The following is a 16,699-nucleotide window of genomic DNA, read 5'->3' on the forward strand; positions in this document are numbered from 1 at the left end:
CCTCAGTGAAAGGTTACCTTTACGATCGTTGTTTAAAAAGCTTTGCAAGGTGGGGTTGGTGGCTGGAGCACCTAGTCTTTTGGTGTTTCTAGGCCACACTGGAAGAAGAAGAGTTGTCTTGGGTCACACATTAAACACTGTGTGACATGTAATCACACACACACACACACACACACACACACACAAATCTCATCATGTTTTCAGCACATTTATGACTTTGTGTGGGGCCGAGTTCATAGCCCTCCCAGGCCGCATGAGGCCTTGGGCCGTGGGTTGGACGCCCCTGCTCATGTTTTGCAGATGAGAAGAGTGAGGCTTAAAGGAAGACAGGGTTGGATTCTGTCTTTAGTTAAAATTTCTGCCTTTTATTTATGAAGGATTTTTGGCATCGATTTAAATTATTTTTAAGAACATTGCATTGCAATATTTATTTGGATGACCGAGGTTTTCGATGCCCCCTTACATTTTGTGCCTGAGGTGAGTGCCCCACTCTCCTCACCCTATTCTTGGCTCTTGGGCCTGGCACTTAGTAGGTGCTCCATGAATGTGGTTTACATAAAACAACTTGCCAGGCTCCCACATCAGAGCTGGGAGTTGAACCCGGGTCTGTCAGTCTGGAGAGTAGCTCTTAGCTCTCAGGCTCCATCGAGGGGTGGAGGTCTGGGTGGTGGTGTTGGCCAGGAGTTTGCCCTGGCCCCCGTGACCCTGACATGTTGTGGGTTCTGGGCTCCCCCCCACCCAGGAGGAGACGCCACTGTTCCTGGCAGCTCGGGAGGGCAGCTACGAGGCGGCCAAGCTCCTGCTGGATCACTTTGCCAACCGGGAGATCACTGACCACCTGGACAGGCTGCCACGTGATGTGGCCCAGGAGAGGCTGCACCAGGACATCGTGCGCTTGCTGGACCAGCCCAGTGGGCCTCGTAGCCCGCCGGGTCCCCACGGCCTGGGGACCCTGCTCTGCCCGCCGGGGGCCTTCCTCCCCGGCCTCAAGGTGGCACAGTCAGGGGGCAAGAAGAGCCGGAGACTGCCGGGGAAAGCAGGGCTGGGGCCACAGGGCACCCGGGGTCGGGGCAAGAAGCTGACACTGGCCTGTCCAGGCCCCCTGGCTGAGAGCTCAGTCACGCTGTCGCCTGTGGACTCTTTGGACTCCCCGCGGCCCTTTGGTGGGCCCCCTGCGTCTCCCGGAGGCTTCTCCCTGGAGGGGCCCTATGTGGGTGCCGCTGCCACGGCCGTGTCCCTGGCACAGCTGGGTGGGACCGGCCGGGCAGGTCTAGGGCGCCAGCCCCCTGGGGGCTGTGTGCTCAGCCTGGGCTTGCTGAACCCCGTGGCTGTTCCCCTTGACTGGGCCCGCCTGCCTCCACCAGCCCCACCAGGTCCTTCATTCCTGTTGCCACTGGCGCCAGGACCCCAGCTGCTGAATGCTGGGACCCCTGTGTCTCCCCAGGAGCGGCCCTCACCATATATGGCAGCCCCGGGACACGGTGAGGAGTACCCAGTACCCGGGGCCCATGGCAGCCCCTCCAAGGCTCGCTTCCTCCGGGTCCCCAGTGAGCATCCCTACCTGACCCCATCCCCCGAGTCTCCTGAGCACTGGGCCAGCCCCTCGCCCCCCTCACTCTCGGACTGGTCTGACTCCACGCCCAGTCCGGCTACTGCCACTGGGGCTGCGGCCACAGCTGCCGGGACACTGCCTGCCCAGCCACTCTCCCTGGCTGTCCCCGGACCCCTAGTTCAGGCCCAGACCCAGCTGGGGTCCCAGCCTGAAGTCACCCCCAAGAGGCAGGTGTTGGCTTGAGATACTTCTCAATTCTTGGATTTTGGGGGGCTGAAGAGATACCCCAACCTGATTCTCTTGTCTCTCTCCCTCCCTTCTCTCCTTCAATCCTTCTCATTCTCTTCTCTCTCCACCAGCCCTCCTGCACCCCCTACCCCTGCACCCCCTACCCCTGCAGTGCAACGGAGGCAGGTCACCAGCCTGGGGCTTCCGTCTTCCTGTATCTATAAGGGGTTCAGGCTGACCTCCAGCCCTGGATCTTGTGATGAGTCTGGGACTCCTCCAGTCCCCCTTCCTTCCTCTCTTGCCTCCTCTGACCTGTCTCACTCCTTACACTCTGACATGAGTGGATTATTTTTTTTTACATTTTGTATAGAAACAAATTCATTTAAACAAACTTATTATTATTATTTTTTACAAACTATATATATGGAGACATTCCCCGCCCCCTGCAAACCTCCCTCCAGTGCCCCTGTGGGGCTGAGTCTGTGGGCCCGTTTGGCCAAGCTGGATCTGTGTACTGAGTACACAGGCATGACTAGGATCCTGTGTACCAAGTACATGACCCTGGTGTGTACCAAGTAGGCACCCTTGGGCGCACCCTCTGGGGCCAGGGGTTGGTGAGATGCCAGAGCCTCCTCCCCACCCCACTTCCCTCACTTCACTGCATTCCAGATGGAACTTGTTCTATAGCTTTGCCGGGGAAGGGCCCTTCTGCCTCAGAGAGCCCAACCCCAGGTAACCCCCCACTGTAGAGCCTGGACCACCTCCCTTTAGGAACTGGAGGTCAGGGGGTGGGAACGCGAGGACCAGGGAGATATGTGCATTTCACTTGGTCTCCCTGTACACATGAGACTGCAGGATGGGAAGGAGCTGCCTGGTGCTCCCCTGGGCCAGCCCCACGGCAGAATAGAAGTATTTTTAGGCTATTTTTGTAATATGGCTTGTGATCACAATCCCTGTGTAGCTAAGTTCCCAGGCCTTGCGTTGTACAGCCCCCACTCCTGTTACGGCCTAATAAAGGAATGGTTAACACTCGGTGTCATTGACCTGTGCCTGGACAGGGGTGGGGAATGGTGGTGGTGGGGCTTCGGTCTCTCCAAAGCTAACCTGGGCTCCTTTCTGGTTGAACCCACTGGGCCTTGCCTGCCCACTTGTGCTTTTCCCTCTTTTGTCTAGTGACTACACTGATTGGATCTGGGTGGTCACCTGACTTAGGATGAGCCAATCGCATTCACTTGAAAACGTTTGCTGGAAATGCTAAGAAAGTTGTCAATACGTCGGTGGAGCTTTTAAGGCCACCAGTAAGCAGATTTAGAAATATGGGTGGCCAGTTTGGAGTGGTGGACACTTCTGCAAACAGCAGAGGAATGGAGCTACAATGCAGGGAGAATCAGATGAGTGCCAACTGGTTCTAGAGTTGGCAGGGGATCTGAGTTTCAGAAGTCTCCATTCTGGGCCATTGAGCAGCCATCCCTTGATGGCACGGTTGTTTATTGCCTTCTAAGTGCCTGATGCTGGTTTTGCACGAAAGTCACCTCTACCTCAGGCTTCCTTGGGTCTGGAGACCATACTGCATCCATGTAATAAGTGCTCCTTCACATACACTCGGGTGGGTTCCTATGTCTTGCACCAAATTGTGTTCCAAGATGAGGTTGTGTTTACACTGTTATCCTCTAGGAGGAGAGGATGGGATAATTGTCACTGATTCCCCTGTCACTTGGAGTGCCTTTGGTGGTATGTGACCCAGAAATCAACCCAGCTGGCTTAGATAAAAAATAAAATTCAGGACTTCCAGCCAAGATGGAGGTGTAGGTGGAAATATTGTGCCTCCTTGCACAACCAAGTTTAAAGACAACAAAGTTTTAGTAACAAAAATGCAACCAAAACACAGAAAATTGAACTGAACAGAAGTCCAACAAAAATGAACCATTTAGCCAGACCGGTAAGAGGGACAGAGTCAGCGGCTGACGGAGTGGGGTCGTTCAGGAAAAGGTGACCAGACTGACCCAAGCACGCTGGCAGTGGTTGGCAGATCCCAGGTGTGGGGTGGCAATGGGTGGACCCAGTGAGGGCACAAGGCAGCTGGCTGACCGTGGTCACACATTCACGCGCAGATAAACCAGGCAAAAGAGCAAGCAGTGAGACAGACCACGCAGGCTAGGGCCCCAGCGATGGGAATTAAAGCCTAAAAGCACCAATTGGAAAAACTTTCAGGGTTGAGGAGCTGGGAGAAGCTCTCAGGCTCACAGAGAGTTTGTTGGAGAGACTCACAGGGTCCTGGAGGGTGCACAGGCCCACACACCTGGGAGCTGGCACCTGGGGGGCCTCGTTTGCCAGCGGGAAGCAGCAGAGGAGACTGAAATCTGAGAGAGAGCGGAACAAAGGCCTTTGCCCCTCTCTGACCCTGCCCCCACATACAGCATCACAACCCAGCAACTGGGTCGCCCTGCCCTGGTGAACACCTAAGGCTCTGACCCTCATACGTAACAGATGTGAACAGACCAAAACATTATGGCTCAAGAAAAACAGCTCAAAGCCCAGAGCCAATACTTCTAAGTGACCAAGAGATAGCCAACCTATCAGATGCACAGTTCAAAACACTGGTGATCAGGATGCTCACAGAACTGGTTGATTTTAGTCACAAATTAGAGGAACAGATGAAGGCGAAACTAATTGAAATGAAGGGAAATGCACAGGAAACCAATAGTGATGGAAAGGAAACTGGGACTCAAATCAAAGGGGTAGACCAGAAGGAGGAAAAAAATGACCAAACAAAAAAGGATGAAGAAACAAGAATTCAAAAAAATGAGGAGAGGCTTAGGAACCTCCAGGACATCTTTAAACGCTCCAACATCTGAATTATAGGGATACCAGAAGGGGAAGAGGAAGGGCAACAAGTAGAAAAGTTACGTGAACAAATAATAAAGGAGAACTTCCCCAATCTGGCAAAGGAAATAGACTTCCAGGAAATCCAGGAAGCTCAGAGAGTCTCAAAGAAGTTGGTCCCAAAAAGTAACACACCAAGGCACATCATCATTACATTAGCCAAGATTAAAATGAGGGAGAGAATCTTAGACGCAGCAAGAGATAAGGGGACAGTCACCTACCTACAAAGGAGTTCCCATCAGACTGTCTGCAGATTTCTCAAAAGAGACCTTACAGGCAAGAAGGGGCTGGAAAGAAGTATTCCAAGTCATGAAATCCAAAGACCTACATCCAAGATTGCTCTATCCAGCAAAGCTTTCATTTAGAATGGAAGGACAGATAAAGTACTTCTCAGATAAGGTCAAATTCAAGGAGTTCATCATCACCAAGCCCTTATTATGTGAAATGTTAAAAGGACTTATCTAAGAAAAAGAAGATAAAAAAGATGAACAGTGAAAGGACAGCAAACTCGTAGTTATTAACAACCACACCTAAAACAAAGCAAACTAAGCAGACAGCTAGAACAGGAGCAGAGCCACAGAAATGGAGATCACATGGAGGGGTAGCAACAGGAGAGTGGGAGGAGGAGAAGGGGGGAGAAGGTACAGAGACTAAGTAGCATAGATGGTAGGTAGAAAATAGACAGGGGGGAGGGCAAGAATAGTATGGGAAATATAGAATCTAAAGAACTTGTGACACATGGACATAAACTAAAGGGGGGGCATGTTGGGGGAGGGGTGTGCAGGGTGGAGGGGAATGAAGGGGGGAAATGGGACAACTTTAATGGTATAATCAATAAAATATATTAAAAAGATAAAAAATAAAATTCATTAGCTTATGTAACTGAAAAGGACCAGTTTCGGGAGAGATTTGATGTAGTGACTCAAATGAGGGCTGTCTTTCTCTTCATCTCCACAGATTTTTCTCTGAGCATCAGCGCTGTCCTCTGGCTCCAGGTGGTACCCAGCCCAACTTCTCTTCCGACCGGCAGGGCTCTAGCCTTCTGGCTGTTGCAAAGTAGGTGTACATTGCACTTGACAGGGCACTAAGAAGATTCTAATCTTGGGGTCAATTTTGTATTGGCTCCGATTGGATTGTGCGCCCATCCTCTTACTGAGGGTTTCGCAGTGTCGGCACTACTGACATTTGGGGCCTGATCATCCTGTGCTAGAGGGGGTCCGCCTGTGCATTGTAGGATGTTTAATGACATCCCTGGTCTCCACGCACTAGATGCTCCTCCACTGCGACAACCAAAAGTGTCTCCAGGCATGGCCACCTGTCCCATGGTGTTGGTGGTGGGCATTGCTTTTCAGCACTGCTGCTCTACTCGGTCACCATGACGACAGGGTATGGGAAGCACTGATTTCTTAAAGCAATCAGTCTGTGCCCTGGAACTGGGGATGGGGGAACCTGAGGGGCAATTAGGTTTGCAGAAGCAGGAATTCTGTGGAAGCAACTAACAAATATCCCATGCTGCTTCCCAGAGGGTTCCAATGGAACGGACCCCGGCTGCCACATGGGGAGTTGCCTGGTGACACCAGCTCTATTAGCTTCTTTTCCCATCACTCCCCTGCTAGTATTTTCTGGGATCACCTCCAAAATAAACCTACTTATGCTCACATCCTTGCTTCTGCTTCTGGGAGAACCCAAGATATGGCAGGCATTGGATTACAGTGGGAGTTTGCAAAGTCATGAGACTGTACTCATGTCCAGTCGTGACATTTAATTAATGAGGTTAAATTTCTCAGCTAGAACTCCTGTGCTCATGGCCGCATGATGCACATTAGCCGAAATGTGCAAACGACCTAATGTCAGTCAGTGGATGAGCGGAGAAAGATGTGTGTAGATCTTTCTTATGCTGGAGATGTGTCTTTCAGGGGCACCAGGAATTTGCCAGCGGGCTCAGAGGAGGGGAGGGGCAAACTGGTGTGACCAGCACGGAAATCTCACAAGAAGGGTCAGCAATTTGGAATGGCTGTGGTTATGCCTCCCTTCCTTACTTGTTAATTTAACACATGGATGTGTGTTGGTTTGCATGAAACGATGGCTGGATTTGGAACTGGAGCAGTTACCACGGGCCAGATCACAAGAATCATACATGTGAAGATGGGGAATTTTAAACTTAACTCTGAGGGCAGCAAAGAGCCATGGGAGGCTCCGGCACAGCCAGAGCCCTTGTTCTGGTGGCTGGTGCAGAGGACAGACTAGATGAAGGCGATACTGTGAGATTTTGCAACAGGGCAGAGTGTTGCAGCTTGAGTTAGGGTGCACTGAGGGGATGGGGAAATTGAGGAGGAAGAGTAGAGAAGACTTAGCAACCAGTGAATTCTGGGGACAGCAGAGAGAGGGATGGAGGGGCTGTGGCCACCCTGAGAAGTTAAGCGGGGCAACATTCCTATAACAGCATCAAGTGATCCACTTCTTCTTCGCCGCCTTGAGGGCAGGATGGGATGCATTTGCCTGGGGTTGCAGCCTTGCCCAGCATGCAGCGGGCACTGATGGAGGAGCACTGAAAGAGTGAGGAGTGCATTTGTGACAGCCACTCACAAAAATACATCATAATTAGTCTTTTCTTATTTTTCACCATGAGAGCCTGGGGGCTCGGGAAGCAGACCCTGGGGTCTCCAGTTTCCAGGAGGGAAAAAACCCTCAGGGTGTTACCGGCTTGAGTCCTGGGGGGCTTGTTAGTGGCTGGGGGGCCCCTGGGACAGCAGCTCCAGGGACCCCCTATATAAAAGGACCCAGGTCCTCAGCCCCTCCTCTCTCAGGTGGCGAGCAGTGAGCGATGCAGGCAGGCAACAACCTTGGCCATGGTGAGTATGTAACTGGGGTCTTTGCTAGGCTGGGGAAGCTACCCCAAGCCCACCCCCAGCTTATGTGTGGTCTGAGCACACCGGGTACCAAGTGCACACAGACGTGCCCTGCAAGCAGCAGGCGCACACATGCACGCATGTGCCCTGGAGCTTGATAGGCATGAACACATGCACACATACCCACACAGAGTCATTCAGCGGCAAGGAATCAAAGGCAGTGGGAAGGCGCTTCTGCTTCTGAGGGAGGGGTGCTTCCTGATGAGAAGAAACAGGGAAAGAAGAGACTCCAGACCGTAACCCCACGCGTTCCTTGTTCCTCACCCTCACTGTGGGGGTGGCATTGGCCCGCCCCTGAGCTCAGCACCCACTGGCTCCCGCTTACTCTCCCACCAAGCAAGCGGCTAGCCTGGGGATCTCTCCGTAGGGGCAATTTTCACAGGTTCTAGGTATGAAAATGAGGAACTTTCTAGTCTGTAACTTGACTTCCTTTTGTCCAGGTACGCTGACCTGTCACAATTTGGACGCCTTGAGGCAAACTCAAAGTCACGGCTTCTCAGATATCGTAGGGTTAAATGCCAGCCCCATTCGGGAAGTCCCTCTTCTTCCTTGTTTCTGGGGTGGCTGCAGGGGGCTGGCACAGGTGCCACCTCTGTGGTGAGGGTGAGCCACCACGCTGGGTGTGTGTCTGCCCCTGGCATTCCCTGAGCTGAAGGGTGAGCCCCTCTGACTCCTGCTGGCTGGGTCACACCCGCCCTCCTGATGCAGCATTCCAGCGTCCACGCCCTGCTCTTTCTCTCACACCCACAACTTAGCCTGTCAGGGAATTCACTGGGCTCCACCTGCACGATCTGTCCGTGATTGGCCGTCTCTCACCACCCCTGTGGTCCCCACCCTGCTCCAGCTCCCATCCTCCCCACCCATGTTCCCTGAACTCTGTTCTCCCTCATGGCCAGAGGGCAGGCACCTGGGCACACCTGAGTTGGGTCACGCCCCTCCTCTGCTCTGAGTCCTCCACGGCTCCCACTCACTCGGTGGAGAAGCCGAAGTTCTCCCTGTGACCCACAAGGCCCTGCGAAACAAGCTCTGGTCACTTTCCACCCTTGCCTTCCTGCCTCGCACTTACTCTGTCCGTCCCTCTCTTTCTCCTGCTGTTCCTGTTCCCCGCACAGCTCCGTCTCTGGGCCTTTGCTCCGGCTGTTGCTTCTACCTAGGACACTCTTCCCTTGACTGATTTGCTCATTTCTTTTGAGTGTGAATTCAGGCCTTTGCCTGTCTGGAGGAGCCACCTGGGCCCATCCCCAGCCCTAGCGGTGAGATCTGAAAATGAGGGAGGGGAGACAAGAAATTCCCGGGCGACTGCACATTAACCCCCAACGAGCCCTTTCCTGACCATCCTGTGCAAAATTGCAGCACTCCTCAGATTAAGTTCTCTGTAGCACTTACATAGTTTCATTATCATGTTCGTTGCTTATGTTCTCTAGAACGTTCTGCTCCTCCAAGGCTGGGATCTCTGCCTGTTTAGTTCCCTGCTGTGTCCTCAGTGCCCAGAGCGGCACCCAGCACAGAACAGATGCTCAATGGGTGTGTGTAGAACGAAAGGTGAGCCTGCTGCCCCTTAGAGCACTGCTTCCAGAGACAGACTCCTGGCTCTGCACCCTGGCTTCGTACCGCAATGGTGAGAACGTGAGCATCCCATCACTTCCCCAGCAGTGCACAGCCAAGAACAATCCCGTTTCTCCTTGCAAGGAGTCTGAGACCAAAGGGTTTGTAGCACTGTTCAGGGAATCGTATGAACTATTATTGGTGAGCTCATGGGATCAGTCTTCACATCTGAGGATATTTTTATTGATTTTAGAGAGAGAGAAAGGGAGGGAGGGTGGGGAGAGAGAGAGAGAGATCGATCAGCTGCATGTGCCCCCACCGGTTTGGCGGGTGCCCCCAAACCTGCAACCTTTTGGTGTATGCAGCCCATGCTCTAACCAACTGAGCCACCTGGCCAGGGCAATCTCCACTTTCACACATAAGGCTCATGGGGCAAAACCAGCTGCCCAGGGTCATACTGCCCCCTATAAGGGAAGACACCAACATTCAAATGTAGGCCAGTCTGATTCCAGAACTCAGATCACAGAAGGGCCGTTTTGAGCTGGGAATTTCTGCTCTTTGTTGTGGAACTTGTGTCAGGGAGTCCGTGGAGGCCTGTGGGGAGAGGCTGGGTAACTGTGGTAGAACCGCCTCCCACGCTGAGGGCGTCTTTAAGACGCCCAAGAAGGTCTGACTTGTCCCTGTGAGCCATTTCCAGGTCACTATGAAGATATGCTTCTCAATGGGAGGAGTTAGAACATATTTCATTTAACTGTTTGTTAATTTTAAATACTCAGTCATATGGTATATGAGCCTTCATTTGAATTTCACAAATTTTGGGAGGGGACCTGGATGTTCATTTTCTTCTTCTTTTTTATTTAAACTTTTTAAAAAAAGATTTTATTCATTTATCTTTAGAGGGGAAAGGAAAGAGAGAAGGAGAGAAACATCAATATGTGGTTGCCTCTCGTGTGTCCCCCACTGGGAACTGGCCTGCAACCCAGGCGCGTGCCCTGACTGGGAATTGACCCACAATCTTTTGGTTCACAGGCCCGAGCTCAATCCACTGAGCTACACCAGCCAGGGCTCTCTCAGCAACTTTAAAATGTACAGTGCAGTATTGTTAACTACAGATACCATGCTGTACATTACATCCCCGGGACTGATTTAGAACTGGAAGTTTTTGTTTCTTAATATTTGTCAGAGTTACTAAACACTTTTTAGGATCACAGCCTTTTCTAGTTTGCAGTTTGCCTGTAAGTTTGTTTCAATTTAACTGAGTTTCATGATATTCAGAAATTATTTATATATACATTTAATATATTTCTATTGATTGATTTTTAGAGAGAGGAAGAGGGGAAGAGAGAGAAGGAAAAAAAAGTGTCGATTTTTGTTTCACCTATTCATGCATTAACAATGTTTCAAGATATTCAGAAACTGTGTTTTTTGATAGTTGTGCCTGAATACTTTTTTCTCTGTGAAGTCTTCTAGGTCATCGAGTTCCTATTATTCTCTTTCTATAAGGGCTCTGAAGTTCTCTCTGATAAAAGGGCCCCACTCAGATGTACACTCTGGGCATCTCTGCCCCGGATGCTCTTTCTCAGATCTGGATTTCCTAAGTGGAGGCTGAGATCCCTGTTTCCGGACTTTCATTTTGCTTTAGTTTCCGAAGCTTTCAAGTCAGGCTTTTCTTGTGTTTTTCATAGCAAACCCTTCGGAGGGTCTCACTGGGGGTTTTCCTACAGCGCCTGTTCTTTTAGGTTTACTGTGCTAGGTCAGCAGTTGGCAAACTGCACTCTGAGGGCCAAACTGCTCCGCTGCCTGTTTCTGTAAATACAGCTTTATTGAAACACAGCCGTGACACTTGCTTATATGCATCTGTGGCTGCCGTCACTCCGAGACGGCAGAATCGAGCAGTTAAGACAGAGCTTGTACAGAAACGGTGTGCACGCTGTGCTGGAGCAACACGGCTGCCTGCTTCCTGCCGACTGGCTTTCCTTTCTTCCTGAAAAGAACAGGCATCCCTCCTCATCGCCCATTCGCTTCTGTTAAGTTCTTTGATGGTCCTGACTTGTCTCATCTTTTCTTTTTTTCACATTCAGTTTTTTGAAAAAAATTCTTACCCCAGGATATGTTCATCAATTTTTTAAAAGATTTTTTAAATTTACCTTTAGAGGGAAAGGGAAAGAGAGAGGAAGAGAAATATTAGTGTATGGTTGCCTCTCGTGTGTCCCCTGCTGGGAACTGGCCTGCAACCTAGGCCTGTGCCCTGACTGGGAATTGAACCATGGTTGTTTGATTCCCAGACCCGCACTCAACCACTGAGCTACACCAGCCAGGGCTGTTTATTGATTTTTTTTGGAGAGAGGAAGGGAGGGAAAGAGAGAGACATTGGCTGCCTCCCACAGGCACCCCCACAGGATCAAACCAGCAGCCTGGGTATGTGCTCTGACAGGGAAGCCAACCCCCAACTTTTTGATGTACAACCAGCTGAGCCACCTGGCCAGGTCTTATCTTTGTAACCAGAATGTCTCTGGAGCAAGTGGTAGGGGACTCAGGAGTCAAAGATTTTAGCCCTGGCCGGTGTGCTCCTCGGATAGAGTGTAGGCCTGCACACCTCAGGGCACATGCCTGGGTGTGGGCTTGGTCCCTAGTTGCGAGTGTGCAGGAGGCAACCAGTCGATCTTTCTCTCCCTCTCCCCCTCCCTTCCCTGTCTCTAAAAAGAAAATAAATTAAAAAATTTAAAAAAGGGTTAAAGATTTTAGCTGTGGTTACAGTTGAGAGGCTTAAGTGATTCACGCTTGTGAAAAGCAGCTGTTCCGGGAGCCGGAACTCCGGCCTGCATGACTCCAGTGGGGTGACCAGCCATTCGACCTTTGTGCCCCAGGGGCCCCCGTGAGCTGCCCGGAGCTACTGGGCTCCAGGGAGGGAATGTCTTCCGAGAGGCAGGTAAAGAGCTGTTGCTCAGCAGATGAAATACTAGGAAAATTGCACCGGACTGCACCTCTTATCTAATTAACCTTTTCTCCAAACCCCTTACCTACCTTTTCTTTTCCATAAGGAAAAGATGAGATGGTAAGATGGTTTGTATGGCACACACCTGCCATCTTTGCTGGCATCTGAATACAGCGTCCGTATGGATTCAGTCCCTGTTGAACTGATTGGTTCTGAGGGTGACAGGCAGCACCAATGCTGACTTTCTGCTTTCACAAGCACTTAAAAAAAATCCTTTATTGATTCTAGAGAGAGAGAGGAAGGGGTGGAAAAAGAGGGAGAGAAACATCGATGTGGGAAGTATCAGTTAGTTGCCTCTTACACATGCCCTAACTGGGGATTGAACCCACAACCCAGGCATGTGCCCTGACTGGGAATTGAACCGGCGACCTTTCAGTTTACGGGATAATGCCCAACCGAGCCACGCTGGCCAGGGTGTTGGCCAACCACATTTTTGTTGTTTTCTCCTATATATTTAGAGCTAAAATTTAAAATTTGCTTTCCCAGAATTGAACTTGCAGGAAACTTCCAAAACATTTAAATGATCCATTTCTTCAGCTCTCTTGCCGTGGATGAGCATTTTTAGTGTCAGAGCTGTTTATTCATTTTTTTCCCTCTTCCTGAGAGGATCACTGACTTGCAGATCACCCCAAGTGCCACTAGATGGCGGATAAACCGGGACTGTTTTGTTGGAGGATCTCTGAGCTGAGCTACGTTTATCTCTGAACCAATGAACTCTTGATAAGCGGGGAAAGATTGCATTAGGACCGGTTCCCTTCAAACAGCGCCCCATGTTCCAAATGAGTACAAATACTCTCAAAAACATTCTAAGATGGATTTTTCCCCCCCGAGATAGAGGAATCAACGATGACAGTTCAGGATTCCCACTGAAGTCTCATCATTTGAGTTAAAATGGTTGGGCATTTCAGGGTTACTTCCCATTTAATGAATAGAGGTAAGTCCATTGGCATAGAGCCTGGGGCCCCCAATACTATTTAGGGGGCCCACGAAGTTGTTGAAATTTCTTTTTGAGATCAGAAGAGATAAACAAAGCTGTAGGGTTGAAGGTGGCCTTCATCTTTACGCCACTGCATCCTCAAAGTATAAAAAAATTAAGTTCTGGTAAAATTTAAGTGAATTTCGAAAATGACGTTAGAAGCTTTGCCTTTCTCGGGTTCTTGCACTGTAGCAGACACTATAAATTCTTGGCTCACATCCCCTTGGCTTTTATTATTTCCTTGAATTCCCTGTACATGTGGAAATTGGAAGTGCTGGGAGATTACTGTCTCCTGGTAGAAACTCTCAAACAATGACAAATGCAGGATTCACGGATAAACACGCCAGGGTTAAATTCTTGTTGCCCACGATGACGATTTTCTTGACAAAGTACCTTCTGTTGTCTGTCTCCCTTCTCCACTCCCCTACCTGCGTTTTGGGGGGTGGTGTCCCAGAAAAACTATTTGCTCTTGAATCCTTTCCTCAGGATATGCTTCTAGGGGACTCATATTAAAGCAATAATATGCTCACCATCTCTCCCTACTCCAAATGCCTATTCCTTATAGGCTCGTGTAATTTTCTTTTCTTTTTTAAGAATTGAAATGTATTTGACATATAGCATTGTTGAAGTTTAAGGTGTACAACATGTTAATTTGACACATTTATATGTTGTAATACAGTTGCCACTGTAGCAGTAATTAGCTCCTCTGTCCTGTCGCAGAATTATATGTCTTTGTGTATGTGTGGTGGGAATAATTAAGATCTGGTCTTTTAGCAAGTTTGATAGTTATAACACAGTATTGTTGTCTCCATTCACTCTACAGTGTATTAGATCTCTAGGACTTACTTATCTACTGGTTGCAAGTTTGTACCTGTAAGCATCTCTCTTCTTCTTTACTGTTTTTTACGAGTTTAACTCTTTCAGATTCCACATACAAGTGAGATCATAAGGTATTTGTCTTTTTTTGTCTGACTTGTTTCACTGAGAGCTGGGGCGTCAAACTCATTTTGCCCCATCAGCCTCATGGTTGCCTTCAAAGGCTGAATGCTATTTAAGACTGTGTAAATGTAATTACACAGTTAAGCGAGGGCTCAGTGCTCCTGGGCTCTGTAAAACAAGGTGGAGGACCAGATTCGACCCACAGGCCTTGTGTTTGCCCCCTGTGTCTTAGAGGACCCCTTAAGTCACCCCTTAAGGTCCATCCATGCACATGGAGGGGTTTCGGTCTTTCTCATGACTGAATAAATACCCCGCTGTGTACATCACCACGTCTCCACTGCCCACTCAGCCGCTGATGGGCACTCAGGTTGCCTCCATATCTAGGATTTCTTGTTATTGAGGAGACACTTGCTAGCTGGCTGGTATTAGGAAAACAAGCGACATCATTTCTGAGTCTCTCTTTTCTTCTTTGTAAAACAAGGATGATTCTCTCACCCTGCCAGTCCCAGCTGCCAGGGCGGCCCTCAGTCATTTGCTCTATTGCATTTACCCTGTCTTTTCTTCTCAGACTCCTAAAAAGCAGTGGGAAAATGCTACCTGGCTGGTGACGGAGTTTGTGCTGGTGGGTTTCTCCAACCTCCCAGGCCTGAAGACCACCCTCTTCACGTTGTTCTTCCTCATGTACCTGGTCACCCTCGGCGGCAATGTCACCATCATCACCATTATCCATGTGGATCGGACCCTTCACACACCCATGTACCGCTTCCTGGCTGCGCTGTCCCTCTCCGAGACCTGCTACACGCTGGTCACCATCCCTAACATGCTGGCCGGCCTGCTCATGGAGAGCCAGGCCATCTCCATTGCGGGCTGCCGGGCGCAGATGTTCTTCTTCCTGGGCCTGGGCTGCAGCCACTGTTTCCTCCTGACCCTGATGGGTTACGACCGCTACATAGCCATCTGCCACCCTCTGCGTTACTCGGTGATCATGAGGCCCGCAGTCTGTCTGTGCCTGGGAGCCCTGGTTTTCTGTGGGGGGCTCTCGGTGGCCTTGATCGAGACCAGCATGATCTTCTCCTCGCCCTTCTGCAGCAGCAGCCGCGTGGAGCACTTCTTCTGCGACATCGCCCCGGTGCTGAAGCGCAGCTGCGCGGCCGGTGCGGGCACGGCTCTGGCCATCTTCTTCCTCAGCGTGCTCGTGGTGCTGGTCTCCTTCCTCCTCATCCTCCTCTCCTACGCCCTCATCGCGGCTGCCATCCTGAGGATCCGCTCGGCCGCCGGCCGCCACAGGGCCTTCTCCACCTGCGCGGCCCACATCACGGTGGTCGCTGTGCACTTTGGCTGCGCCTCCATCATCTACCTGCGGCCGGAGTCCGAAGGAAACCCTGACCAGGACCGCCTGGTGGCCGTCTTCTACACGGTGGTGACGCCGCTGCTGAACCCCGTGGTGTACACTCTGCGCAACAAGGAGGTGAGGGTGGCTCTGAGGAGGGCGCTGGCGCGAGGCCGTGGGGTTTCCAAGTAAACGCTGGCTCTGCAGTCCGGCTCTGGCTCTCCCGTGACCGTGCGCCCGCGCCCGCCACTCAGTTTGCTCACCTGGAAAAGAGGGGCCACTCCCAGACCCTTAAACAGAACGCCCTGTTTCACGCGGCAATGAACGAGCAGTTCCCGGGACCCAGCTCGCACTCGGTCAAGGCTTCCTCTTCCTCTCTTCTGGACCCCCCGGCTTTGTGGGGGCGGAACGCAACACGGTCCGCAGCGCAGGGGAGTTGCCAGTGGAGGGCGCCAACGACCCGGCCCCACCTTGACAGGCGTGGAGCGTGGCGATGCAGGCAGCAGGCAGCAGGCAGCAGCGAGCAGGGACTGGTACCGGGGCCCGCAGCCCTTTATTTAGTCGTATTCGGAGCTTCCCCCACTGTTTTTTGGAGGGGCGCTGTTTGCCACCCACCCAAGGCTGCCTTCACTGTTTCCTGCGGGATTGCGCACTGGACTGCTGTTGTTCTCACGACCGTCCTCTGCCTCTCCTCCCTTCGGATCCTACGTTTCTTTGTTGCGTGATGGGGGTGGGGGGGGGAAGGGGGAATTTAACTTTTTTATTGTGATAATATATATGTAAAACAAAATTTGTTTAGTGTACCATTCAGTGGCATTAATTACATTCACAATCTTGGGCAACCATCGCTATGGTCTGCTTTCCCAAACTTTTTCCCATCTTAAACCGAAACTCTGTGCCCATTCCGGAACGACTCCCCATTTCCCCTCCTCCCAGTCTCTGGTAACTGCTAATCTACTTCCCGTTACTGTGAATTGGCCATTCTAGATATTTCATGTAAGCGAAATAATTTGATATACGTCCTTTTGTGTCTGGCTTATTTCACTTAGCATTATGTTTTGAAGGTTCCTCCAAGTTGTAGCATGTACCAGAACCTCATTCTTTTTGGTGGCTGAGTTTGCCACTGCAGGGACATACATTTTGTTTGCCCATTTGTCTGTGAGGAAACTTGGGTTGTTTGCACCTGTTGGCTGCTGTGAATAGTGCTGTTGTGAATGCTCGTGGGTGAGTGTCTGTGTGAGTCCCTGTTTTCAGTTGTTTGGGTCTGTACCTAGGAGTGGAATTGTTGGGTCATAAGGTAATTATTTGTTTAACTTTATGAGGATTCACCAAACTGCTGTTC

General features: G+C 50.7%; 2 protein-coding genes across 3 annotated transcripts in view; both read left to right on the forward strand.

Moving 5' to 3' along the window:
• The window catches only part of NOTCH3 (notch receptor 3), a 30,999-nt gene extending 28,185 nt beyond the window's left edge, over positions 1 to 2,814 (forward strand). For both annotated transcript variants that reach the window (XM_037162567.2, XM_037162559.2), the window contains one exon: positions 743 to 2,814. In XM_037162567.2, the coding sequence (XP_037018462.2) occupies positions 743 to 1,795 (1,053 nt within the window). In that variant the 3' untranslated portion in view covers positions 1,796 to 2,814. The remainder of the gene's footprint in view (positions 1 to 742) is intronic.
• A 9,685-nt stretch (positions 2,815 to 12,499) lies between these two features.
• LOC119061891 (olfactory receptor 10T2-like) lies at positions 12,500 to 15,549 on the forward strand. Its single transcript, XM_053668057.1, has 2 exons — positions 12,500 to 12,526; positions 14,596 to 15,549. The coding sequence occupies exons 1-2, from the start codon at positions 12,500 to 12,502 to the stop codon at positions 15,547 to 15,549; spliced, it is 981 nt and encodes a 326-aa protein (XP_053524032.1).
• The last annotated feature ends 1,150 nt before the right edge of the window (positions 15,550 to 16,699 follow it).

This window comes from Artibeus jamaicensis, unplaced genomic scaffold (genome assembly GCF_021234435.1).
Source record: "Artibeus jamaicensis isolate MK-2021 breed Jamaican fruit bat unplaced genomic scaffold, CSHL_Jam_final contig_477, whole genome shotgun sequence".
Lineage (NCBI taxonomy): Eukaryota > Metazoa > Chordata > Mammalia > Chiroptera > Phyllostomidae > Artibeus > Artibeus jamaicensis.

Bases quoted from the DNA above. Each gene is read 5' to 3' on its own strand.
- LOC119061891 (XM_053668057.1), top strand. From the start codon at position 12,500: ATGCCCAACCGAGCCACGCTGGCCAGG. The intron at 12,527-14,595 runs GTGTTGGCCAAC...TTTTCTTCTCAG, and splicing joins ACCGAGCCACGCTGGCCAGG to ACTCCTAAAAAGCAGTGGGA.